At 47.7% G+C, this 26946-nt stretch overlaps 1 protein-coding gene across 1 annotated transcript in view; it reads left to right on the forward strand.

Annotated features, from left to right (window-relative positions):
• Positions 1–26946, forward strand: part of DDX27 (DEAD-box helicase 27) — a 1027557-nt gene that overhangs the window by 151392 nt on the left and 849219 nt on the right. Inside the window, exon 4 of the mRNA XM_069651193.1 lies at positions 18600–18855. Within this exon, the coding sequence (XP_069507294.1) occupies positions 18600–18855 (256 nt within the window). The remainder of the gene's footprint in view (positions 1–18599; positions 18856–26946) is intronic.

Raw genomic sequence — 26946 nt, forward strand, 5'->3', positions numbered from 1 at the left:
AGGTAGACGGTGTACACTGGAGATCCTGAGGAGCACTTTGAGAACGGTCAGGGGAAGAGAGAGACAAACCCCTTGGTCTTATGAACATTGTTGAATCGGCCAAGAGAAGGGAGTCATTCTGTTTGCATCCTGAGGAGCTTTGAGGAATAACAGGGGAAGGGTGACTTACACTTTGGTCTTGAGGAACATTGTGGAAAGAACCAAGTGAAGGGAAAGTGGCCTCTTGACTTTGTGAAACCAAATACCTACATTTCAGCGAATACCATTTACCCTAATGAGAAATCTTTGAAGTTCTTTTTCTTCGAATTTGGTTGGGTAAGTGGTTACATTTTAAAACATAGATGGGGGTGGGGTAATCGTATAGGATAAGGTAGGGGGAAGGAGAGGTGGTCTCTACCCCCACCCCGAAAAAGGAAAAAGAAAATCGAAGAAAAGAAAAATCCAAGATTTCACCATTAGGAGAAATGGATTCTGTGAAATCACATACATCCTTTTTTTATTTTTTTTATTTTTATTATTTTAAACAAACAAAACCAACAAACAATACAGCTTTTCGGGACGTACATAATCGATATCAAACCGTCGCATTATACAGTGTTATTCTCCGTCCTCTCCCCACCCACCCTATAAACTTGAGCCGGCTCATCCGTGTCATCTATGGGAGCGTTTTCGGCAATCACAGTGCTTGTAGACTCGTCTGAGTCTTCTATTTCATGGTTAACCTAGTGGGGGTTTACCATAGAGGTCACTAATTGTTGCCAGGCTATCAGGGGGCCCACTTCCTCCTCACCCTCCCTGGTAACGGCTTCAAACCATACTACTGATTCTGCTTCCGCCCATCTCAGGAGGTCCGCACACCATGTTTCCACCCTGGGTCTGTGGGCCGCCTTCCAGCCCATTGCGATCCTACGCTTGGCCAGGATGTAAGCCAGGTCCTTCATCTTGCTTATGTGCTTTAGATTGCGTGGCCTGGGAAAAATCCCAAGCATGCATGCCCAAGCCGACCCCACATCCAGCACCACTCCCCCACCGGCCATCTTAGTCTTTATTTCGTCTCAGAATCTGTGCACCTTGTGACAGGCCCAGAACATGTGTAGCAACCCCGCCTCCACCTCCCCACACCTGGGGCATTTCTGTGTGGCTGAGCCTCCAAACCTGGCTATTTCCCCTGGGGTCAGATAAGCCCTATGGGTGACATACAACTGGAACTGTTGGAGTCTCTCATTTCGGGACACCTTTTTATGGTACTTTTGAGCTCTCTCCCATTGCCCCTCTGTCATGGGTCCTCCTACCTCCTCCCAGTCCTGCCTCAGTTGAAGCAGTTCCTTCCCAGCCTTAGCTCTCAGGAGCTCGTATACCCTGGATATTTCGTGCCCACCCTCTGAAACATCGTACATCGTTTCCAGGGCGGCATCAGGTTCTTCCGCCAACACTGTCTCAGGCCACCTCTCCCTCACCCGTTTCGGGAGTCTGGTGTAAGTTATATATTGGGCTCTATGTACCCCTGTCTCCTCCTGCAAACTCTGGAATTCCAATACCTCCCCTTCCTGCCATATATCCCCAAGGGTGGCCAAGCCCATCTGTTCCCAGTATCTACGAACTACCTCAAGCAATTGGGAGTCGTTTCCACACAGAGCCACCAGCGGAACCTGCTGGGAGAGCGGATCCGGATCACCCACCGTTCTCCACGTCCTGCGCCAGACCTCCCAACCCAGCTCCAATAGTCTCCATCTTCCAACCAGTTTAATCTTTTGTAGCCACACCGTCTCTCTCAGAAAGTATGGAGCCAAGTCGCCCTGCAAAAGTCTAGCTTCTGCCGAGTCCTCTGACGACAACCCCCTGGCCACAAACAGCTGCCCCGCCAGATAATAAAGCTCAAAGTTCGGCAAGTTTATGCCCCCCCTGTCACACGAGTTCTGTAGTTTCCACAGGGCTACTCTGTTCTTGGAGTTACCCCATATGAAGCCCCTGCACATACGATGAAGTCTCTTGTAAAAACTTCTGGGAATCAAATCGCGGGACATTTACAAAAAAATGTAAGAGTCTGGGCAAAACCACCATTTTGAGCAGAGTTGCTCTCCCCATCATAGATGGGGGTAATCTAGACCAGAACACCATACTATTCTTAACTCCCTAGATCGCTTTCTCTGTATTATGTTCGTACTCTGTTTCCGTCCTGTGATAAAGGTTTACTCCCAGATACCTAAATGTGTCAGGTTGCCAGGGTATTTGCAGGGTAGGTAGCCCCTCCAACGGGACACTCTTATACCTTCCCAAGGGGAACAAACTAGACTTCCCGGGGTTCACCGATATGCCTGAGAGGGTGGCATAACGATCCATCACCTCCAATACATATTGCAGGCTTTCTTCCGGGTAGCGCAAATAGAGGAGCATGTCATCTGCATACAGTGATATCGGGTGCATACCACTTATCGTACGAATCCCCACCTCCCCGTATTGTTGTCGCAGGCATATTGCCAGCGGCTCTAGTGCCAGTATGTATAACATGGGTGACCAGGGGCATCCCTGTCTGGTCCCTCTGCTGAGTTGCCATTTGTCTGAAATTGTGGATCCCGTTTTAACTCTCGCTACCGGGGTGCTATATAACATCTGAACCCACCTGATGTATCCAGGGCCCATTCCGTATCCTTTCAGGGTCGCTTTCAACCATGGCCACCGCACGGAGTCAAAGGCTTTGAGCGCGTCTAGCGACACGATAGCCAACTCACCCGTGTCCTCCCCGTTGTAATCAATGATATGGTGCAGCCTCCTGTGGTTGTCTGTGATATTCCTACCAGGGACCTAGCCCGTCTAATCTGGGTGTATCAACTTACCAATCACCCTCTTTAGCCTATTGGCTAATACTGCCGTGAGTATTTTACTGTCCTGATTGAGCATGGACAAGGGTCTATAGGACCCGCACTCCATGGCTGGCTTGCCTGGTTTCAGAAGTGGGATGATCACTGCCTCGCGGAGGGACGATGGCAGTTCCCCCCGCTCGTAGGCTTCATTAAACATGTCAAGCAACGGCTGGAGTAGCTCCTGCTTGTATGTCTTGTAAAACTCGCTAGGCAACCCATCTGACCCAGGCGCCCTACATGTGGGCAGATGTTGGATCACCACTTCCAGTTCGTCCGAGGTAACAGGGGCATCCTGATCCGCACGTTCTAGGTCATCCAGGGTGGGAACAATAGAGGATATAGGGGCAGCCCTATATCCTCTATTGTTCCCAGTATGTCTTGGTTCGTATCCTTCCCTGTGTCCTCCATATAGTTGTCTATAATACTTGAGGAACTCCTCATTTACCCCCTCCTGGGTGTTACGGGTTCAGCCTTCCGCATCCCTGATCTCTCTAATCACTGAGCGGGGGGGGTCTCGCTCTTATACTGCCAGGCCAGCAATTCAGCAATCTGCCTGGCTTATCCCCCCCTGCATGTAGTCTCTCCGTGTATTTCTTGTAATTTAATTTGCATAATCTATCCCAGAGTCCACTGCAGGTTAACTAAGTGTTAGGGAGAATTCTCTGTAAAGGCTAATTTCCCAAACCTAGTGAGTCCCCCAGCAGCTTTGCTGGATTTTTGGGGTTTATTTTTTTTCTCCTGCTAAGAGGGAGACTCTTTTACTCCCACTCTTAGACATGATTTGAGGTGTTCCTTTGTCTTTCCATGTGTTTTATGGGCTATGGGGTCTTTTACTCCATAGGGTTTCATGTGTTTTTGATGTGGGTTACACAGCACCCTCTGTGCCGTAACCCAGGGGTGTCGTAGCGACCCCCCAACATAGACTCCATACCCTGGGACGGACTACTGTCTCCCAGGGCATGTAAAGTCACCAGTGGCTTTGCTAGTCCCAAATTATGAACAGAAACCAGTACAAAACATCATATTGTGGAAGTACTGGTCGGGGCAATTCGATTGCCCCGGGGTCTGTTGTTCGAGGGGGCACGTCTCCGTCCCCCCTGATCGAGTTTTGGCTGGTGGCAGTGGATACTACTTTTTATATTCGACCGCAAATATATCTCTATGGAATTTTCCCATTGTTCGAGGCTACCAACTTTAATTATTTCATTCCTATAGCCTCGAACATACCGCTGGTTTATTTAATATTAATTCACCGGTTGGTATTTTTTGCCAGGACTCTATTCTAAAATGGCGTTTGTGTTCTCTTCTGTGACTCCAACCCAAGTCGAGCCCTTTGTTTCACTTTTTGGCTGGCTTCTCCACAGAAGCCTCCAAAAGTGGTGCCACTCTGTCTGGGTACCACAGGGGGTGTGGGAGGGGGTTTAGGCACCCTGGACTGAGTTGCCTGGGTTGTCTCCTCATTTTGCATGAGACCCTCCAGCTCTCTTTCCGATTCCTGAAGTTCCCATTCAATGCCCCCTTGGAGCCCTTTAGGTTTCGATATAGCGACCCCTCGCACCACCACCTTAAACGCCTCTCATACTGTACCCACAGAGCGTACACTGCCCGTGTTAGTTTCAAAATATTCCTCGATGGGCTCCCTCAGGTCCTCACGAAACCCTGCGTCTTGTAAAGCCTCAGTTCTGAGTCTCCATGTCGGGAGGCGCGCCCTGGGGGGTTGATATCTCTACTCTACGACCAGAGGTGAGTGATCGGATAATACCCGAGCCTTATATTCCGCTCCCATCATTTCTCCCAATATCTCGGAAGCTGCAAACACATAGTCTAGCCTCGTGTGCAAGTCATGTGGTGCTGCGTAGTGCGAGTATTGTCTATCCAATGGATGCAGCTTCCTCCAAACATCCACTAGGACTAGGTTTTCCAACATTGTCCCAAGCGCTTTAGCCGCTGGCGCTGGCTTCCCTGATTTGTCATCTGACCGGTCTATTCTAGGATTCAGGGTACAATTAAAGTCCCCTCCCTCCCCCCCACACTATCGCGCCACCCACCAGGGGGATAACCTTACTGTATAGGGACCTAAAGTAAGCCGCCGTATCATGGTTAGGGGCGTACAAATTGATGATGTGCACCTCTGTTCTCCAGGAGTCCCGTTACTACTACCATTCTGCCCTCTGGGTCTATTGTTGAACTGAGCACCTGGAACGGCACGTGCGGTGCCACCCATGTGACCACCCCTCTTGCATATGTCGAATACGTGGCCCCCATGACACTACCCCTCCATTTTCTCCTGACCACCTCCAGCTTCTCCTTAGTGAGGTGGGTCTCTTGTAGCAAGGCTAGATCAATATGCATCCTTTTTAGATACAGCATCACTTTGTTGCATTTTAAGTAACTGTTTAGGCCCCGCACATTCCAGGTCAACACTATAAGATTACCCGATGCCATCTAATCGGTGTGCTCCCAATCCACTCCTCCCTCCGATGCTTCACGTGATGGCCCGTTTACTGACTCTTACCCTTCCCAGCCTCAACATTCCCCAACTCCACCCCACTGCACACAACCCAACCGCTCCCCCTGCCCTACCCTAACCTACCCCAACAATTGCCCAGCTCCATCCCTGGATCTCAGGCCCACCCGCGTTTGGTGCCATCTAGCGTCCGAGGACTAGGACCCCGCAGGGCGTCACCGATCTAACAGTGACCTAACTAGGTGTACTACTAATGGGTTCAAGGGATGCCTCCTGGGTGCTCCCACTTATCTGTTTAGGGTTGTTGTGCCCAGCGGATCCCGCCAGCTTATCTTGCCGCGCTGGGTAAAGCAACATATATCGATGGCCTGCATCTTTTAATCTTCTTTTCACCGACCCAAAGTTCATCCTGCTACGCTGTACGTGCAGTCCGGATATTCCGTGATTTTTGCCGACCCCCCTTTCTATCGTTCCTCCCTTCCGAGAAAATTTGAGTATCTTCTCCCGGTCTCGATAGTTCAGAATTTTTGCGATCAGTGGTCACGGGGGGTGGAGGGGGTTCCTGGGGGCTGTCTTCTTGTCAAGGCCCTGTGCGCCCTTTCAACCGCGAACCCCTGGGTCAACGCTCCACCAGTTATCTCCTGCAGGAGCATGGTTTCCACATATTCTGTTGGGTTGGGCCCCTCCATTCCTTCTGGCAAGCCGACAATTTGTATGTTTCGTCTGGGCCGCCCTTCCGCCTCCTCCGCTCTGTCCTCCAGGTTGCCCACCTGCTGCACGAGGGCATGTAGCTCCAATGCATGTGCGGCGCACGCCGCAGTATTCAGGGCCATCTCCTTCTCCAAGTTCCTGGTGCACTCCGCAATCGTCCGCACGTCCAGTCTCAGCAGGTTCACTTCCTCTTGAACCGCACCAATCTTGAGGTCCAGGCCCACCTTCAGTTCGTTCATTGCCTGGCCCAGTTTAGTCTCCCAGGCCACTTTCAAGTCTGCAATTGCTGCTAGCACCTCCTGGATCGTGCCCGGTGCCTCCGCCTCTGTCGTGGGGGGGTCTCCTTGCTTTTGCCTCCCTCTGCACCTGGGGGCATCTTGGTGTAGGCCTCTATCGTGGGCTGTTTGGTCCTGGGTCTGACAACTTTATTAGACATCCTGCCATGTTGTCTGGGCGTAAGCCCGCTGCACCTCCCCGTGCACAAAGGTCTGCGTGGCACCAGGCCACTCTTGACAGTGTAGGGCCGTAGCGGCTATGCCCATGTGTGTCTTGGTCGCTCGCCTCACCCTTAGTGGTCTGTGTCCACCCACGTACTTGCACATTCTCGGTGTCGTGACCCCGGTCTCTGCCTTACTCCATGGCACTTTCCAAGTTCAGTCTGGCTTCACTGCAGACCCAGCATCAGCCGCGAATTTGCTCGGCGAGTCTCGTTAGTTACTATCTATGCGCATTCGGGCTCCGGGCGCACGCCTCTTCGGGCGTCTTGCTGTCTCGATCTTGTCTCTCGGCTCGCAAAGCATAAGTGCGGCCTGGGCAGTCCGCCTTCTTTCCTCCGCTATTCCGCCCATGTCCCTCGATGATCCCTTTGTTCCTGCGGCCATTTTGTTTCCATTTTTAGAGTCGGGCCCACAGTTATACAAATGGGTATAACTTTGTGTCCGTGCATCCCATGTGCACCAAAAGTTCAGCGATTACGGCCCCCACCTTCATAGTCACGGATGTTCATTCACAGCACTGGCAGGCATCCGTGCGCGCACTTTTCCCACAGGATCAATACAGGATCGAAGGAGCTCCTCCGGAGCACGTCCCTTTACATGGCCGTCCTAGCCACGCCCCCCCGAAATCACATACATCCTTGTGAGACATCTGATAAAAGTCAGAAGAAGAAAGACGCTTGCCCTGGCATTGGGAGAACCATTGAGAAACCAAAGAAACATCAAGGGTAGTGAGTCTTCTCCCTAATGCTGTGAAGATACAATACTTTTGTTTTGTATTTTGATGGAATACACTAAAAAAAACCTTTTTCAGACTTTTGATTTACATTACTGGAGAAGAACTATTTGGTTTGCTTCACCGAAAACTGAACTTTTGGATTATTGTCCAGAAGAAGAAAGACCACCTTCTGGACCAAGAAGGGCTTCTATCTTAATTAAGTTTATAGTGTAAGGCATGTAATTAGGTTTTTGACACAGGACGATGCACTCTTTGTTTTAGACTGACATCCTGGCAATTTCCGTAGTATTAGTTGAGGCAAGGAAACCCCTAGGGTGTTCCCTTTTATTTGCTCACTGATAAGCCTATAGCCAAAAGCATGCTACCTGTGTCTGTCTCCTACTTCTACACCCTTGCACCTGCCATTGGAAATGGCATACTGCGCAATATACAATCAATGTCCCACTTCCTATTCTAGCTGGCCGGACCATCTGGTATGCCTGTTTGCCAGTAAGGAAGTTGTCTCTATGTATATTGTGTAGAGCACAAGATTGTTGGTTTTCTATGTGGACTGCTCTGCTGCCTCGCGGAAGTTAAGATTAATTCCATGGCACTTGTCCGTGCTGCATTGTTTGGTCTTCCGGTCTGCTCTGTGGCTTGCTCTGTGGTCTGGCAGTTCATCACTAGCTTACTAGGGTGTGCTGTTTTCATCTGTACCAACAGGCGACCTTTGAGAACTGTCGTCATAAGGGACAAACTGTCACTAGTCAGCATTGTGCAGAACAGCTATGGGGTAAAAAAAGATGGTATTTAATTTAATGCAAACAAGCACAATTTGAAGGGACGGAGACTGGGAGTCCACCCTATTCTCACACGTTTGGTGGGACTGGGGTTAAGATGGTTTTCTAGAATCTGGCCTGGTGGACAGATTTTAGGAGCCCAACCCAGTTATGGTAAACGGGGAGCTATGAAAGTTTAGCCAAAACCCAATCAAAGTAGCAATGGAGAGCAGCCAAGGTTTAGTCTCGGGATACTAGGAGTGTGGTCAGAAGCCCTCAATGAGTTCAGATAGAATAAAACCCAATAATTCAATTTAGACAGTCTGTTATAAAGTTATCTAAGACCTTTAGAACAAACTGAAAAAGGAAACTAACAGGTAGTACTATTACATGATATACAAATTATGCCATCGCCATTGGATTCACTCAATTGATCTTATCGGGCAAAGCAGGTAAGTACTGTAGATTCTATAAAATGATGGGAATCGGTCACAAGTTCAATATCCTATCTTCAGAAGGTCAAACCCTGGGGCCTTGTGCCCACAAGTCAGTTATTCGTGTAAAAAGCATGCAATGGGCTTGTGGTGTTGAATAATGTATAACTATTTAAGTTTTACAACAATTTACCCAAGTGTAGGTTATAGGTAAGTTCTCTCCTTTCTTACAGACCCAAGGCTCACCCAGAGGCTGGACACCCGAGCCAAGTTAGAAGACCGAAAGTGAATGGAGGGGGAGTCCGTGGGCAAAGGGACTTGATGCTGATGTTGTTCTATGGAGGACATGGGGGACAAGTACACAGATGCTTACCCACTCCCGCCCTCGACTCTGATGTTCCCAGATGTCTTTGTGGATCGTCTGGGGTTCGCTGGGGGCTCAATCTTCTGCCCTTTGGTCCAGTGAGAGGTGACCAGTAGTTGCGGGTTCGAGGAATCTTCCAGTCGGATGATAATACAAGATGCAACCCATGTCAGTGGTCCACTGATCCAACAATGCCGGCCTTCTTCGGACACTTCACTGGATGGAGGAAAGAGGGTTCTAGCGACTATCAGTTTGCAGGCGATGACTGGCATCCTTCCATTCGTGGTCACAGCAGTTGCTCCAGGATCGGTTCCCGTGAAGTTATCAGCTGGAATCTGAGGAGAAGGCGACTTGTGGCAAAGCTGGCGACCATTACGGACTCTTATCGCGGAATGGCAGCGCTTATGGCGAGAGAGCTGGTCCGTCCACATGAAAGTCCAGGGACACTTCCGAAGGTTCAAGAAGGCATCGCAACTAGTTTGACCCACTAGTCCAAGGGCTCAAGCACCACTCTGAGTCTTCGGAGATCAGGCGTAAGAGCAGGGCTTCACCGGGCCGGACACTGGAAGGGATGCTGGGCTGCTTCAGGAGTCTTTGGATTTTCAGCAGGCTGCTCTTCTTTGGGTTCTTGCCTCTAACGTAGTACTGGCAGTCTCGAGGACTGATCAGTTGCTCCATAAAATGTGGCAAAGAGGAAGTGAAGCCGAGGCCAATGACAAGGTCCCTGAAAACTCTGTGAAACCCAAACCTACATGATTTGCATCGCTGAACCATTGTCTGAACTGCCAGAATCCTTGTCTTGTGTTATTATTATGGTATTTATGGAGCCTTTCTGTCTTCAAAAGGACTCTGCATACAAGATATCATTTCAAGATTGTTTAGATACCCCCTATATGTCTAAACCTAATCGGTACAACTGTGCGTGACCATTACAACTGAAGATGGGTATCTCCAACGAAACTAGGCCAGTGTAGGGATGCCTGCACTGTACCCTAGAAGGAGATCACCTTTTTACTGGTCCCTCTCCCTCTTCCACTCGCCCGAATACAATATACTTTTTTTGATATATGAGATAAAGGGAAATAATAGCAGGGGGACTTTGGGACAAGTCTTAAAAAAAAAAAAGCACACAGTTTAGGGTCCCCAAATAGTGGCCATAGAATACACAAAATATGAATTCTGGCTCAACACTGAAAGTTACTAAGCTGTCAATGCATTTCCTTTTCTCTAGCACAGCAAACCAGATAAAGCTGTTTTTGAGTAGTATGTTGTGTGGCCATGCCAATTTTGAATGTTATAAGTGCTTGCAAATATTTATTTCACATACTCTGCTCCAGTTGTGAGAGCGTAGCTTTTGCTGCACTGCTGTGAGTTAAGTGTGCTTGAAGTTACGGTTGTCTAATTGTGGACCGACTCCTTTTACACCTTGAACACAGGGACAGAAAGGAAACTCAACAATAAGTTATTTGGGAAAACAAACTGGTTTGGAGGTAGGTACAGTTGTGTGATCTCATTCCCTGAATTGCCCAGGTGTGACGGGGTTCGTGGTAGCCTTCAAGAAATACATATTCAGTTGGAAATAATTCCATCAAACTTATAGAAAGGCCAAAAATACCTTAAAAGCAGAATCATTTTAATCTGGGTTGAAAACAGCTTAAGTTTATGTGCAAAAATCACAACATAGATAACTAGATAGTAGAGGGGTATAAATTGTCAGTCGTTCACATTCTGTTATCATAGTTGTAAATGGCTAAGTCTCATTCTGACGCATTGTAGAAAATAAATAATGAAAAGCTGTACTTTGAAGAGTAAAACCATGCTCTACTGTCCTTGTCCCTGGTTACCTCCACTGCATCATCTGCCTCTGGTTTTATATCTACACCCCTCACCCATTAAGGACACTGGTCCTCTGCTCTGTAAATCGATGTTAAAAGGTTTTGTTAGCATTTTTGTGGCAAAATGCATTGCTTCCCTTGTAATTGTCATTAAATAAATAAAGGCTACTTTTTTTTTACAATCTGGACCAATAATCTGTGCCTGGATATTGGGAACCATTTACAAAAGAGCCTGTGCATTACATTGGCTAAGTAATAGAGAAATAATACTATTTAAATATAGTTCTAGGCTCTAATTTGAATGGTACACCAGCTTGGCCTAACGGCATACCTCTTGCATTAGACAAAACATGTCCCTTTAGTAAGGCCACTACGAAACAGAAGACTAGGTTTAACCCCAGGTGTTGATATCTTCATGCCAAATAGGTCTCTAGACAACCCAGGGCTGCCAAACATTGATATAACGCAGCCATGGTGATGTATTTGCAGTCGTACAGAAAATAAGATGCTTAAAGGATAGTTCCGGGACTTTTTTTTTATTGTCCCTACGGGTCGGCCATGTGTTTGTAAGCATAAATCGGTAGATCGTAGGAAACTTTCCTATGGACCTTACCCGACTTTTCGCCCATTATCGCACTCGAAATCAGCCTCCATTTTGTGATAATCCTATCATTCCGCCGCATCGACCTGGCTCACCTGCCTTTGCGGCACTAAATCAAATCCCCCGCCCCTGAAACAGACTTTATCAAAACATTCATATTCCCCGCCTCTATCCGTGACGTGACTGAGCTGCGTAGGCAAACGCGCCCAGGCGTCTTCTACGCGACTCCACACAGACCCCGGAAATCAACACAGATCAGCTCACAATACAGCGCACCACAATTCGGAATATGAAACTGTACTTTGAAATCAAACCGCAAGATTGTAAATGTGGTAAAGTACATTTATTTGACATCAAATGTTTAGAGAATATTCAGCGATTTGCATTTTTATTTGCTCATGTTCCAAAAAGTTTGTATTGAGGAACGCGATGGTCCTTTGCTGTACACAGGGTCTTAGAGCATCTCACAATACAGCGCCACAATTCGGAATGTGAAACCGTGGTTTAAAAGCAAACGGCAAGATTGTACATTTGGCAAAGTACGTTTATTGGACATCAAATGTTTAGAGAATATTCAGCGATTTGCATTTTTCTTTGCTCTCGATCCAAATTAGTTCGTCTTGAGGGAAGCGATGTTCGTGTGCAGTACACAGGGTGTTGGTTTACGATAAAAATAAGCTCTTCGGTCGCACTGATAATCGCATGGCTGTTCCAACAACGAGGCACTAGGCCACCACAACGGTAGGTATGTTGCATCTAACCGTTAGTACCGCGTAAGGGCATACTTGTACTTGGCGATCGTCCCATAAAATGGTCAGGGTGGTAACGTTGTTCACGCGGAGAAGCAACTGGCGGCTGTAGAAGCCGTCCGCCGGTGTCCGGTACTCGTGACACAGACAGTAGTGAATGATGTACCTAAAAACATAAAAAATGAAATTAGTCTCACCATCAGATCCTTATTAAAATCATAGCGAGGACAGCGCTACTGGGTGTACACAAGTGTTTAAAGGCGTGGCGAGGCAGGGAGGGGGGGGGAGTGGAGTACAAGGTAAGTCGCATAAAATAATAAATAAATAGGGCCAGCTGGTGGCAAGTGCAAGGTAAGTGCAGAACAAGTGCTGGGAAGGGGGGGCTGTAGGATACTGAGACAGTCCCCCAGTGCAGGGGTTGACAGGGAGGCAGTGCAGGTGGAGAGTGGAAGGGCCCAGGACCGAGGTCGCAGACAGTGGACCAGTTGTAGCAGGGGAGAGGGAGAGAGAAAGCAGAAGCAAAGAGGAAGGTTTTGAGGTGCTTCAGTAAAAGCAGATGTTTCTCCTCAAGATAGTGCGCGGTAGAAAACAATATGCCACATAGAACGAACAAGTACAACTGAACCCGTCTTTAAAGCCACTGTATAGTAATGAAATTGCGGTATAAACTCATCAAAAGTTACTTACATTATATTTGCATTTTCCATTGTGTCTCTGTGTAGGGCAGACCCGAAACACCACTCCTTCGCCGACGTTACTTCTTCTAATGAACGTGGCTCATCGTTTCGTTTCTGAAATTTTATTCATTATCTTTTCTTAGTCTTTCAGGATGGTCCCGGCCTGTCAAGGTCAAATCACAATAGAACCTTATACTGGGTCGTGGGCCGTTCCGCCACCCGAGCAAAACATCAAAGCAGCTGACCTTCACTTTGAGCGAGCACACATTTCTAGTTAGCTCCAGTTAGTGTAAGGGCATCTTGTCTGCGTGCCTTTTTTTTTATTGTCCCTATGGGTCGGCCATGTGTTTGTAATACGGAAACATTCTATAATTTTTGTAAAAATGATTTATATTACTGTTTGGTTTAATTGCAATGGGCCTGCAACATGAGGAGACTCGAGAGAACAGACAATCAAATTACAATCATTTAAACCGTGATGTGTATTTCTCAATGAGCTCTGCTTTAGGTGGACATGGAACAGAGGCAATGTTGGGTGGCAATGCAGTTGTCCCCTGCATAGGTTCGTTCACCACTCCATGTATGTGCCTATCGAGGACATCTACGATAAGTCTCTCAATAAACTCATATTGCATATCCTCAAACACTGGTTTGATCACCCATTGTTTACTTCTTTTAGTGAAGGCCTTATTGTAGCGAAGCGTCCCTAAAGTTCCGGTCGTCCTACTTTGTTGACGGCCAACATTATGGTTATGTGCCAAGACCGCTAGAAGAGTCCGATTTATCATGCCTTCCATGCCAAAATGCAATCTTTTGGGCCTGTACTTTAGGCACATATTGTGGAACACCTCCAAATCTCCTGTGTGGCAGAATTCCGTGAGTCCCCTCAAATCTCTTGTTATAGTTTTATCAAATACAATCTTTTCAATGGCCTTGTGAGTGGGTGATGAAGGAATCAACCACTTCTTCTTCCGTGCCTCCTCTGTGGACAAATGGCCATGTTCACATTTGTGGAAATGCTCATTTGTCGACCATCGATGTACGTTGCTACAGTGCAACATTACTGACCGCCATTTTTCCAGTAGAATTTCCAACGACCCTTCACATGTTTTTGAGCTCCACCAAAGATGGTTGCTGATTGACTTGGACCACTGTGAAATACCTTGCATATCTTTTTTTTTTCCTGCAGCCGACAATTTTTTATTGATTGTTTTTGCAAGATGCCATACGTCAAATTGGTGATTTATATTTTTGTACTCTTCTCTCATTGTCTTGGCAATTGAAACGTGTCTGTCCGTGGCTATCAGGTCGATCACCATTCCCCGCGATTGTAGTTCTTGCAATGATGCTACAAAGCCAACTTTCTCCATGGCCACTGAGGATGTACTTTGTGACACCTGCACGACCACCGAACTCACAATTTTCTTACTTTCCATGTCCTGAAAGTGGTAGGTGCAGTACTTGGCTGAAAATCCTGGGCTGTCGCACTGTCCATCACCGGCTAGCCTGAAGCGTTTGCCCGCGAATGTACTTTCCATTGACATTTTTTCCATTCTCCAAGCTTCGCTGATGGCTGGAAATAGATAATCGGTTTGGTATTTGTAGAACTGACTTTTCGCAATGAAATGGATTCCCACAAACTGAAAGAAATACTGTAACTTTTTAAAACTTGAACCACTAAAAAGTGCGGCCGCTGCACAAAGTAGATTGCCTGCTGGCAGTTGCCCCAGCATGGGTTGTGCAGACCATGCGAACGGATGATATTGTGTACAGGTGGCATGTATTTTAAGGTTAGTGCCTCGAATTGCACGAGTCACATTAATCAATGGCTCCCCACACACTTCCCCACCAACCCAATGCCCACATTTCATCATCATAATAATATCCATCAAACAGCTATCGAATACAATGAATTTGGCCTCTTTCCTTATACTGTCACTCTGCATCCCAGCTGGTTCGGCCTGTAACGTTGAGGACATGTCACTCGCATGAAAGGTACAATCTCTGATATCGTCTTCCGCTATGCTGAGTGATATTGATGGTGTTTCATTGTCGTCCACTTCATTGTCTTCCATTGCAACATCTGTTCCTTGTCCGGAGATGGGAGAAAAAAACAATGTCTTCAACTTTCGCGCGCTCTTATTTTTTGCGGGTGTGGATTCTGTGAATTGATCTCCGACTGCATCCAAACTACCAGGAGGACATTCACTATCAATGGCTGGTGGTGGTATAGCTCCGTTGTCAATCACTTCATATTCTTCCCATTGGCACGATGCATCTCCAGTCTCAAGTCCCTGCCAAAAGGTTTGACAAGCAACATCTCTCGTTCGCTTCACTGTCTGTGTAGATCTAGTTCTTACACCCACTCGCAACTAGAGGACAGATTAGAAAAGGGATGTTCAGTTTAAACACAACTTACAGTATTGAACTATTGACAGTGAAAGACAACATAATATAGTGAACAGGACACTAACCTTCTTTTGCTTTCTTTTCTTTGAAACTTTCTTGCCTAGAAATTCAACATCTGGACACTGTTGCTCCGACTCGTGTGTGCATGTCTCCACTTCCTCTCGCGCTGCAACGACTATATTTTCATGATAAGCACATCCATCACTCACTGAGGCTCCATCGACTCCCTGAAACATAGAACTTTCATTAGTATGTATAATAATATTGAAAACACAAAATGTACTTGGGGACCAATACCCATACGTACATCTCAATAGCAAAACACGAATGAACGCATTGTGTAGAACATTCAAACGACAATAGTTCACGCATTGTTGATCTAGTTAGATTGAACTGTCAAGATCCATACCTCAGGCTCCGCATAGACTTCCATTGATGATATTATTGAAGATGACGCTTCAGCAACTCCCTGAAACACAGTAATTGCATTAGTATGGTTTTCTATTTTGTTTAAAAGAACATAAACTTTGTGCAGGCGTCAACGGCTCATCTAAATAGACCTGCACAAATGATCAGTTGTCTAAAATAAATAATGGATATCTAAATATGATTCGATTTGCTCCATCGTTGGAAGTGTCACCACCCAGAGATCTGCATCAACTACTAGGGGTGATGTTCTTGTTGAAGAAGCTCCGTCAGCTCCCTGAAACATAGTACTTGCGTTAATAAAGAAGGAAGTATAGCGGATGTAATCACGTCATTTGATCTCGCATGATTGATCTGTCAGTATCCATACGGATTACGCGGACGAACAGTGCCACGAAGTTCGTGCATAAGCACCATCATCATCCTCAACACTGTCCGTGAGAGGCAGGCTTCCCTGAACTCTGGCAGCTCGGTGATGCATTGCGGACTTTGCTCGCCTTCCTGCAGACTTTGCTCGCTTTCCGAAATGTAGGCCAAGCACCCGGAATTTTCACGGCAGCAGCAGTTCTCCTCCTCAGTTGGCATTAGCTCGCACCGATTGCACGTGCACCAGGTGGAGACGCCGTCCATGCGACATGGTCCAGGCTCTTCATCCGTTGACTGGTCCTCCCAACTGCCGTCCGAATCCCCATCTTTTTCGCGTGCTTGCCTTTCCAGTAGTTCCTCCTCGGTGTACTCGGGCTCGTACATATACGGCATTATTGTGGCCATTGTGCGGTAAAGATAGTAAAATAATTTACAGAGATGGTACAGGTGTTCACACGGGCTACAAGCGGCGAAGGTAGCTGACCAGAGCACTGAAACGAGTCACAGAATACTCAAAGTAACACAGAGAGAGGAATGGAATCGAAAATCTGCTGCTGTATGTTGTGAAACGGTCTGTTTATACTTATTGGGGAAAGAGGCGTCCTGCCATTTCCATGGCAACACGTCAATAGCTGAGGCGCAGCGATTGTTGACACGAGACGTGCTTGAAATGGGCAGTACGCGTCTGCTGATGTCAGGCTCAGGGGCGGGGGATTTGATTTAGTGCCGCAAAGGCAGGTGAGCCAGGTCGATGCGGCGGAATGATAGGATTATCACAAAATGGAGGCTGATTTCGAGTGCGATAATGGGCGAAAAGTCGGGTAAGGTCCATAGGAAAGTTTCCTACGATCTACCGATTTATGCTTACAAACACATGGCCGACCCGTAGGGACAATAAAAAAAAAGTCCCGGAACTATCCTTTAATTATTTGCTCTATACGAACCGACTCGGGATTTGATCAATCAGCCAGTGTTTTTTTGAGAGCCTATGCCAATCTTACAGTGGTTGGAGACGTTCTTATCTTGAGCTGCTGAGCTGCTTGATAGTTTGCTTGGGCACCAATGGAAGACCTCTTATGAAATCCAGTTCTGTGGCCTCCCAACACCTTTTTATGGACCAAATCCCAGTGCAGACCTGAGGAATCCGGTAGTTTTTGCTTGATCTAGCCCGACCGCTGTGTCTAAAAGCAGTCCTTTTTCCTTCCTACGTCGTTGAAGTGCGCCATTACCCTGAACAGCCCTCGCTGCTAATTTCCTTCTCTGGGCATCCCACTTCAGGTTGAAAGAGTATACAAGGGTGGTCTTATGAAGCTTGGCTTCTATTCTGTTTACGTATTAGGAGGATGTGAAGTCAGGCTAAACTCCCAGTGAGACCACAAAAGGTGACTGTATCTCCAAATGTATTCATCCTAGCTCTTAAATTAGAATAGAATTGGTTCACTAGACCGAATACCGTCTTCCATCGCCACAAACCTCGACACCTCTTATGAAATAGATCTATCCAATAGATAAAAGGCAGTGCTGTTGCTCATGAAATCCAGACCCAGTGCAGGACTACCTGGCCAACGTTTAGCCACTAAAAGCTGAAAATGGGAACCATGGCCTTTGACCATGATTTTGGGAAACACTTGGTTGATATAATGTATTTTAAAAAGATTAGCCAGAACTACGGCCTATAAATCGACTTTTTGAAGAGATCAGAGGGCGACCATTCAGTGCCTAGGAGCTAGTAAACCTTTTTGGCATGTAGTAATTAACCTCACTTTATCTACTGTAGCCTGTGTAGCCACTCCACTAAGGTGCCCTACAGGTACTAGCTTGATATTTGCTTCTGAAAGACTTGATTTGAAATAAAGGCCTTTGTAATATGACACCCATTCATCCCTCAGATTGAATGAAGGTTCCTCAGAATTACAAACAGTCCATCCCAGACCTAGAGGTAGCATTCTCTTTTTCATGGTTTGCGTGATGGGGTTTAGTCAGTCGGTATTCCAATGTAAAAGAAGGGTTGGTTTTTAAACGGGTGCACAAGACCTGCAAACTTGGCAGAAACCATTTGTGGCATGCAGACCATGTTCACACTCTGTGTCTGGATGGGTAGGAAGTAGCCATTAAACTACTGGATTTACTGGTTGCGATTGTCTACGGGATGCTAGATTGAATGTGGCTGGGTAGTTACACCTAATGGTCCGATCGGTTTGAATTGTGAAGATTGTACATGGTGCTGTATTGTGTACAATAAGGCAGGTTGGGGTAGCATGTTATACCTCGTGGCTGAATTGTGAGCTTTGATCCCAAAGCCAGTGTTTAAGTGTGGGAACCATGTCAACTGGTGCAGAGGAGATGCTAACTTAATTTGTAAAATGTTTAAAACGATAGCATGATTTGGGGAATTTGAGTTTTCAATTCCTTATCTCCATGCCATGAGTTTAAAAAGAGGAAAGACTTTTGGGCATGAGTTACGGTTTTGACTGTACTTTAAGTTGTTTTACAGCCCGAGGGCTATGTGTATTTGGGAAAGGTTAGGGTCTGGTTTGAAACTGGTGTAAAAGTTTTGACTTGGGGGGGGGGGGGGGGGGGGGGGGGGGGGGATGAGCACAGTGCGGGGAGTGCATGGAAGTCCTGCACTGATGGCTGGACTGCACTTTAGGGTCGGAGGACTTTTTGGCTTTGATGTTGTGTAATTGGCTGGTTTCTCTCCTTCTCAGGAAAAGTCATCGAAGGAGGCCAAGAGGGCAAAGACAGGAGATGAGGAAGAAGAGCAAGATGTAAAGAGTGAGGAGGATGATGAAGAAGACGATGAAAAAGAAGACGATGAAAAAGATGAGGAGGAGGAGGAAGGTGTAACCTCTGAGGGAGAGGAGGTGCGCAATGATGTAAAGGAGGAGGATGAGGTGGCTGAGGGAGAGGATGACTCTGAATCTGAATTTTCATCTGCTGATGAAAGCGTGCTGACTAAAGCAGGTAAGTTTGTCCGACACAGCCCGCCTTCCTCCCGAAGCACAACACCTCTGGGCACTCTGATAGTTTTGTTATGCTTTGAGAACTTGATTCTCAGAACCCTTGATTTGCACAAGTTCATTGGTCGCCTTGTTGTCATTTGTTTCTTTAAGAAAGGGTGACCATGTTTCCTTTCAGATGTTAAATGACTGTACAGAACTACCCTTCATAATAAAGTTGTGGGTGGTCATTTAGGGTGAAACAAAACTAAACAGGTAATTGGTATTGGTCTTCAATTGCTGTGCACGGATTCCTTTTGGCTAATAAGCTTTCTTGGCTGTGCAATGACATGGGCCTTCTGTGGCAGCTTACCCAGGATTAACAACATACTTTGTGTGACCCATTCTCCGAACATAGTGGCACATCGGTTTTCCTGAAGAATCCATCTGGAAAAAAGATTTCATGTATTGACTGCAAGACCTTTTGGACATTGGTTCATTGTATAGCATTCTTTGGCTGGTCGTAAGATTACTGAACCTACCAGACCATCTTTAAGGCAGAGGCAGGCTTACAAGCCTCCACTGAATCTGAAAACGGACTTTGGCGTCCAAAAACGAGAGCCTCTGAGCAAAGAACAAGGTAAAAGGATGATCAATATTGCTCTGTATGCTTTTCGGAAGTGTAAGGAAGGCATGGAATCAACAGTAAGACAGACACAAGTGACTACAGTTTAAGGGTCTTTATTGAACTTCAATTGGGTTTGAAAAACGCAGATCTAATCCTAAATCTAAAGATGGGAGCAAGCTACGACCATCAAATAATAACGCAGTCCTAGTGGTGTCTTGTCAAAATAATAAGGGCCTCTAATAATAAACCTATTGCCAATCCTTTCTAAATACAAATGGTGTGGGAAACAATGATATGTAAAAGAAAAGTTGCCCCCCCCATGTTTTCAGCACTAGAAAAGGTGGCACACTCGAGCTTAGCACACACTTTGGCTTTCCTAGCACGAGGATGCAGTTCAGAACCTCAGCATCAGGGCCTTCTATGCCAAAGTCTCTTTGCCATTCAAAGTCTCTTATTTCAGATGGTTTGATGCGAAAAACATTAGTTTCTTTCTTCTTTTCTTCTTAGGATTTCACATGTACAATTTCTCGGGTGATTCACTGTTCACCTTCACCTTGAGGCCCCCTTACGCCGGACTCTGATCTCACTTTCCAAACTTTCTTTACTGTATCAAAACTGAAGACTTTCGGCTGTGCACAGGATTTTGTCTGACCCGTCGCAGGAACACTTTGATTCACATTTTTTTGTTCTCTTCTTAATGCAACCCTTTAACTTTCACTTCTGAGCAGGATACCTTACAGAGACCTTCAATTGAGCACCCATGCAGTGCAGCACCACTCTGTTAAAGGGATCGTTTTTTGTTTTTCAAAGTTCAAACACTCATAGGGAGTTTCACTTTACTTGCATATATTATCACACACGTTTTAACAATGTTAATTCCAGCGCTCGCCATACAATGTTGCTGCTTGCAACCTTGGCTACAACAACAAAAAACGGTCTTGTATCAGTCTCCCCAAATCACCGGCTGTGTTGATTTCACTGACTCTGCTTTATTCTTGGAGCCAATGATGGTACCACAGCGGCTGCTGCTTCTCCTACCCACGTTGATTAGTGACGCGGGAGGGCCCCAGGTATCTCTGACACACAATACAGGATACTTTAGCCTGGTTCCCTGGTCTTAGGCTTTCCAATCTCAAGGTCTCTTGAAAGTAACGGTTTCTTGTCTGAAAAGTCAAGGGAACTTCCCACCTTGCGATCCTCTCCTGTTGTCTTTCTGCTCTTGTTCAGCTGCTGTCTCGAAACTGCTGTTTCCTCGTGTGCTTTGCCTAGCTCAGAGTGTGCTTTAGTGCTCTGCCTTTTATCCATGTGGGAAAACGTAATGGAAGTCTGATATGAGTGCCGGTCAGTAATTGTGTGACCTCGCCTGACCATTGTATTGGGACACATCAGGTATACTGCTCAGGTAGTAGTCTGTTTTCTCCTAGAGCGGGCTGTCCGTGTAGGAAAAGGGGAAGGGGATAGAGTTTCTACGTATTCTACTTGGCAGCATGGGGTAAAGGTGTACAAGGATGAGAGCGATACCGCGTCTCGCCATTCGGTCTGCCACTCCACGAAGACCCTTCACCAAGGTGATCCTCCTGCACTGGTCCACCCCCCGGAACTGGATCCAAAAGCAATGGTCGTGTCCTGACCACCTGGATGACTGATCCCCAGGGACTAGTGGGTGAGACACCTTCTGGTTTCTCACATAAGCCACAGGAACTAATGTGAAGAGTTTTTGGGATTGTCTGCTCAGCCATATTGCACCCCAACTCCAGATATGCTGCTATGCTTCCGTTTTTTGGTGCAAGCATCTCCAAACATCTTCTATAAAATCCATCTTGTGCCTCAACCGCTTTTATGACATGAACTGTATGTGCTTACTCACTGCCTTGGCACTAGGCGTTCCTCTTTCTACACTCTCAAATGCTCTGGTCTATTTTTGCTGTTTGCTATTTCCAGCTGCTTTCGTTTCCACAGATTTGTACGTCGGAAGGGTCCATTTTAGCAGTGAGGCATTAGGCCTTAAGCTTTGTATACTTTTGCCTAAGTGCTTTTACTTTTTTAATGTATTTCTTTTTGTTTTGTTTTTTTACTTCTGAGCCAGCACCTGAAGCTACATCAGAAACATGAAAACTGACGGTGTATTCCTCAGAAATACCCTAGCAGCATCAGTGTCTGGGTGCTGCAAGATTCCATGTTTCTCTTAGTTTCCTAGCACCACGGGCTGGGTGGATTCCAGTGGTTTCAGGTGGCCTTCGTTAATTATAGTGGTGCACATGCTGCTTGTACCCTGGCAGTGCCTCTACAGAACCCCTGGTTTAAACCCAAAATTGAGTTTAGTTGCTAGATATTGTTCCTGCGGGAGTGTGCGTAGGATACAGATGTTACCATGCATGTTCATGGCTATTGCACGTCTCGAGTTCAAAGGCTACGGTGGCCAAAACTACATATGACGTGTTTGTGAATTCTGTCTTTATTGAAGTCTGTATCCACACCTGAGTCGGTCCAGGAAGAAGCCAGCAACTGTTGAATGAAGCAGCCTCTCTGTGACTGAGTGACTGCTACAGGTTGAGTGAATTCAAAACTGTTAGGGAGCTGAATGAATGATGGTTCTGAGAGCAGAAGGCTGGATATGCCAGCCGGTCCCAAAGTCTTCACAGGAAGAAACCAGAGATTGGCCAGCAGATGTTTTTACCCTTGCCGCTCTCCAAGAGCCAGCTCCCTAGACAATCCTGCCAAGTGATTGCCTTGTCCTGTCGGTCCCACAATGTTCCTGTTGGGTGGGAGGGAGGCGCCTTCACATTGTAGCTTGGAGGTTCCTGGCTTTTGTCTGTGGCGAGCCAGGTGTTCCTCCTTCCCATACTCCCTTGCCTCCGGGAGGATTCCCTCCAGATAAGGGTGATCGACTTCCTCTTCGCCATTGCGCATTTCAGATGTGAAGTCCAACTGCAGCTATCCATGTCTTACTGTAGGAGATATAGCCTCTGAAAAGTAATCTGGTTTCTGATGTTTGTTAATCTGCTTAGAATCACATGCTGTGCATAGGTCCGACATCCAGTGGTTACTGCGGAGTATTGCATTTTGTTTTTCGTAGTCGAAAAGGGGACGTCGACAAGGCGTGTCTGAAACACTATCCCTATAGTGACGTGCGTTGTACCCACAATCCCTCACGCGTCGAGGTCCCTCAGATTGTTTTTTTCCGCCCAGCTTCTGGTCGCCTTCACGCGGAGCTCCTCGAGAGACATTGCAACTCCTCGACCTTTGGTCGTTTTTTCACATAATATTAATAATCCCTCCCTCGACGCAGTTGTAAGCTGTTCTCCGCCGAGCAAAATCATCGACGGAGGGTCGAGCGGAGGAAATCCTTCGGCGCTGCCGAACACGTGGCCTGGCCTCGCAGGCCATATACAGTAGGGAGAGTGGGGTCGTGGGACATCTCTGGGTCTCTTCTGAGAATGCCTTTCCCTTTCCCCTTCCTTTCCCTTGGGGTGCTTATCGCGATTTATTGCCTCGGCTATGGAGAGGACACCCTTTAGGTTTTGCCCGCTTTGCAAAGGCAAATTCACTTGGAAGGACAAGCATTCACGGTGTAACCGCTGCTTGCCCCTCGATCACAAGGAGGAAGGTTGCGCGGCTTGTCGGCTTCTTAAGCCTAAAACTCTAAAAGACCGTAGGGTTAAAAGGTGGGCGGCCTACGCGATGTCGAAGGCCGAAGGTTCACCCGCCGCTGCTACCACCGACAGTGACGAGGAACGCGATAACACGACCTCCGCTATGGAAGTCGAAACCCCCTCTAAGGAGCGCTTGCGCGCTTCGTCGTCTGTCCCCGGCCCCGACGGGCTCGGCTCACGCCCTGCTTATGGGGATGAACACCCCGGCGACACTGACGCACACAAAGACTCACATAAGCACACAACCCAGGGCTCTTCTTCGTCTAAGACGAAAGGAGCTTCGGCGCCCAAAGAGACGCAGGTTCCACCGGCGGCCTCCTCGGACCGTTCGGGTTCGAAGCCCCTCTCGCAACCGCAGCCGCGACCAGCGACTGGGCTTTCGGCAAATAAGGGCGCCGCCCCCAAACCATCGGCCGGCGTGCATCAACAGAAGGCGCATACCGCCGTAGAGCGTTCGACACCCATAGCGTCGAAAACGCAAGCTTCCGCCGACAAACGAGTTGCCGACAAACGAGTCGCCGAAAGCTTGGCGAGGATCGCTGTAGCCGACGCCCAGAAGCGTACGCCGAAGAACACGTCGAGCGCTACGCATAAGTCGAAAGACACGCCGAAAAAGCCCGAAGAAAGGCAGGGACTACCCCCTTCAGTCGGGGGGTCACCCAGCACACCTGAAGGTTTTTCGGAGGGCGACGGGACACTTTCCTCGACGCTTTGGGAGAGGTCGAGCCATTTCCAGCTAGATGACTCTATTTTTCCCCCGCCAGACCGCTCTGGGGTACCCCATGAAACCATGGAAAGACTCCACCTCTGTATGGAGAGGATGGAAAGGTTTATGAATACCCAGACCTCTCAAACTCCCAAGAGGACTAGAGAAGGGCCTCAGGAGGACCCCAGGGCCAAAAATCCGAGGCTAGTCGATCCCCAGGTGGACACAGCCTCAGACTTCCATAATGTATACGACCTCACTGGGGAGGAAAAATACTTGGAGGAGGAGGATGTTTTCATGGACGATGAAGAAGGACAGAACCAGGAGGAATGTCTGGCCAGACATTATAGAAGAAGGCTTCCGAGAAGACACTGAAGAAGGACCTTCGCACCCCTGGCAATCCCCATCAGTATATTCCGACACTGATGTCCTAAACCTAAATCCTCCTGACAATTCACCGGTTAGGAACACGTCTCCAATTGACGATCAGCCCACTTTCAATGCACTGTTGCGCAGAGCAGCAGCACATTTCGAACTGGACACTGGGGAGCTCTCTCCAGAATTAGACTTTGTGGAAAAAGTAATTAAAGAGAAACCCCCGGTCAGCCAAACCATTCCCCTCCTAGCTTCAGTGAAGAGAAGAATCATCCCTTCGCTGGCCACTCCCGAATTGATCAGAGGGGTCAATCCGAGAATTGAAAAACTTTTCACTCCTTCTCCCTCAGACCCGCTCTACATTAGGGGACATTCCATTCCGGATTCCCTAGTAGTATCTAATACTAGAAAGAGGGCAGGGGTACCACTTTCCACCAGTGAGGCACCCCCTGACAAGGAGGGCAAAAGGCTATATGCCCTCGCAAAAAGAGTAACTTCCTCGGCTGCCTTCTCAGCAAGAATTGCGAACAACAATTCTTTGCTTGCTAGCTATGCAGACGCGCAGTGGGCCAAACTGCGCAAGGACGCCGAGGAAGCACCGGAGCCTTTACGTACACGCCTACTTTCAACTATTGGCGAAGGAACCCAGGTGAACCAGAGCATTGTAAAGAACTCTCTGGACGCGGCAGAAACAGCGGGACGTTCCCTGGTGCAGGGAATACTCCTAAAACGCCATGTATGGCTGCGCAACTCAGGGTTTAAACCGGAGACACAGGCGTCTTTAATAAATAAACCTGTGGAAGACTCTAACCTCTTCGGGAAAGCGGTGGATGAAGCTCTAGAGATGGCTAAAAAAGAGTTCGATACTATCAAGACTCTTGACCAAATCTCTAAGCCCACTGCCAGTCGCGGCTATGGCAACAAACGCTTTTTTCGTGGCCAACGCCAACAACAACAACAAAGTCAGCATCAACAATACCCTGCCACCAATTACCAGACCAATAGTGGGCAGTACAGCCAAAGAGGCCAACGCCGGGGTAAAGGGAGAGGTCGGGGATCCACCCCCAGAGGCTCCCAAGCCCCCAACAACTCCAAGTGACGCGTCCGGTCGGGGGCCGGATAACATCCTTTCTTCCTGCATGGGAGGAGATAACGTCAGACCGTTGGGTACTTTCCACCGTAGCCCACGGATACTGTATCAAATTCAACAGTTCCCCATCCTACAGACCCCCGAGGGGACGTCGCATGACACCGGAACATCTTGCCATCCTTCTCCAAGAAGTACAACTACTGCTGGAAAAAGGAGCCATAGAGGTCGTGCCTCTATCTCAGGTAACGGAAGGTATTTATTCAGTGTACTTCCTTGTACCCAAAAAGGATCTAACCATGCGCCCTGTATTAGATCTGCGCCCAGCGAACAAGTTTATCAAACCCCAAAAGTTTCGTATGGTAACCTTACAGGAAGTAATCCCACTGCTTTCTCAGGGAGATTACATGACATTGGACATGAAAGATGCATACTTTCATATTTTAATGTTGCCAGCGCACAGAAAATACCTCAGGTTCATGATAGAGGGCAAACACTACCAGTTCAAAGTGCTACCCTTCGGCATAGCATCAGCACCAAGGGTATTCACAAAGGTGCTGGCAGTGGCAGCGGCCCACCTGCGCAGGTTGTCCATCCCAGTTTACCCTTACCTCGACGACTGGCTCATAACAGGGGATTCTTACGAAACATGCTTCTACAATACCCAAAAGACAGTAGACCTTTTGTTCCAGTTGGGCTTCTCCATCAACGAAAAGAAGTCCAGTTTAGACCCCAGTCAAATCAAGCAATTCCTAGGGGCTCTAATTCAAACAAAGGACGGCCTCGTCTTCCCCTCCAAAGAGAGGGTCCAAAACATGCTGTTTCAAATCCCTCAATATGTGACCGGTCGAGAGGTGACGGTACGCAAAGCAATGCGCTTGCTAAGAATGATGGCGTCGTGTATTTATTTGGTACCTCACGCGCGCCTGCGCATGCGCCCAATGCAAGAGTGGCTCAACAGCCAGTGGTGTCAGGCCAGCGGACTATGGGAGGATCTAGTTGTGGTCTCGCAAGCCTTGGTTCTCTCGCTACGGTGGTGGACAAAGGAAAACATGGAAAAAGGGAAACCCTTTGCCACACCCGCGGCGGAAGCCACTCTAACCACAGACGCATCCCTCACAGGATGGGGGGCGCACCTATCCCATCAGACTGCTCACGGAGTGTGGACTCCGAACGTAGCATCCAAACACATAAATCTACTGGAGCTACTAGCTGTGTTCAAGGCGCTAAGAGCCTTCCAGGAACACCTACAAGGCAAAACAGTAATGGTCCTTACAGACAGCACCACAGCCATGTACTACATCAACAAGCAAGGGGGCACCCACTCTCCAGGCCTGTCCAAGCTGGCCCAGAATATATGGAAGTGGGCTCTCAAACAGGACATGTTCCTACTATCACTACATGTACCCGGGGAACTCAATCTGCTGGCAGACAGTCTCAGCAGAGATTTCCCCCTGCCCGAAGAGTACGAATGGCGCCTGCACGAAGACATCGTCTTCGACGTCTTCACACAATGGGGATTCCCAGAAATAGACCTGTTCGCAACCCTGGAAAACTCACAATGCCTAAGTTACGCCTCCAGGTACCCCCAGAACCAATCCAAGGGGAACGGTCTGTCGATGCAATGGTCAGGGAAATTTGTTTACGCTTTTTCCCCGACTCCCCTT

The sequence above is a fragment of the Ambystoma mexicanum genome, chromosome 3p (assembly GCF_040938575.1).
Source record: "Ambystoma mexicanum isolate Mex_15411 chromosome 3p, UKY_AmexF1_1, whole genome shotgun sequence".
NCBI lineage: Eukaryota > Metazoa > Chordata > Amphibia > Caudata > Ambystomatidae > Ambystoma > Ambystoma mexicanum.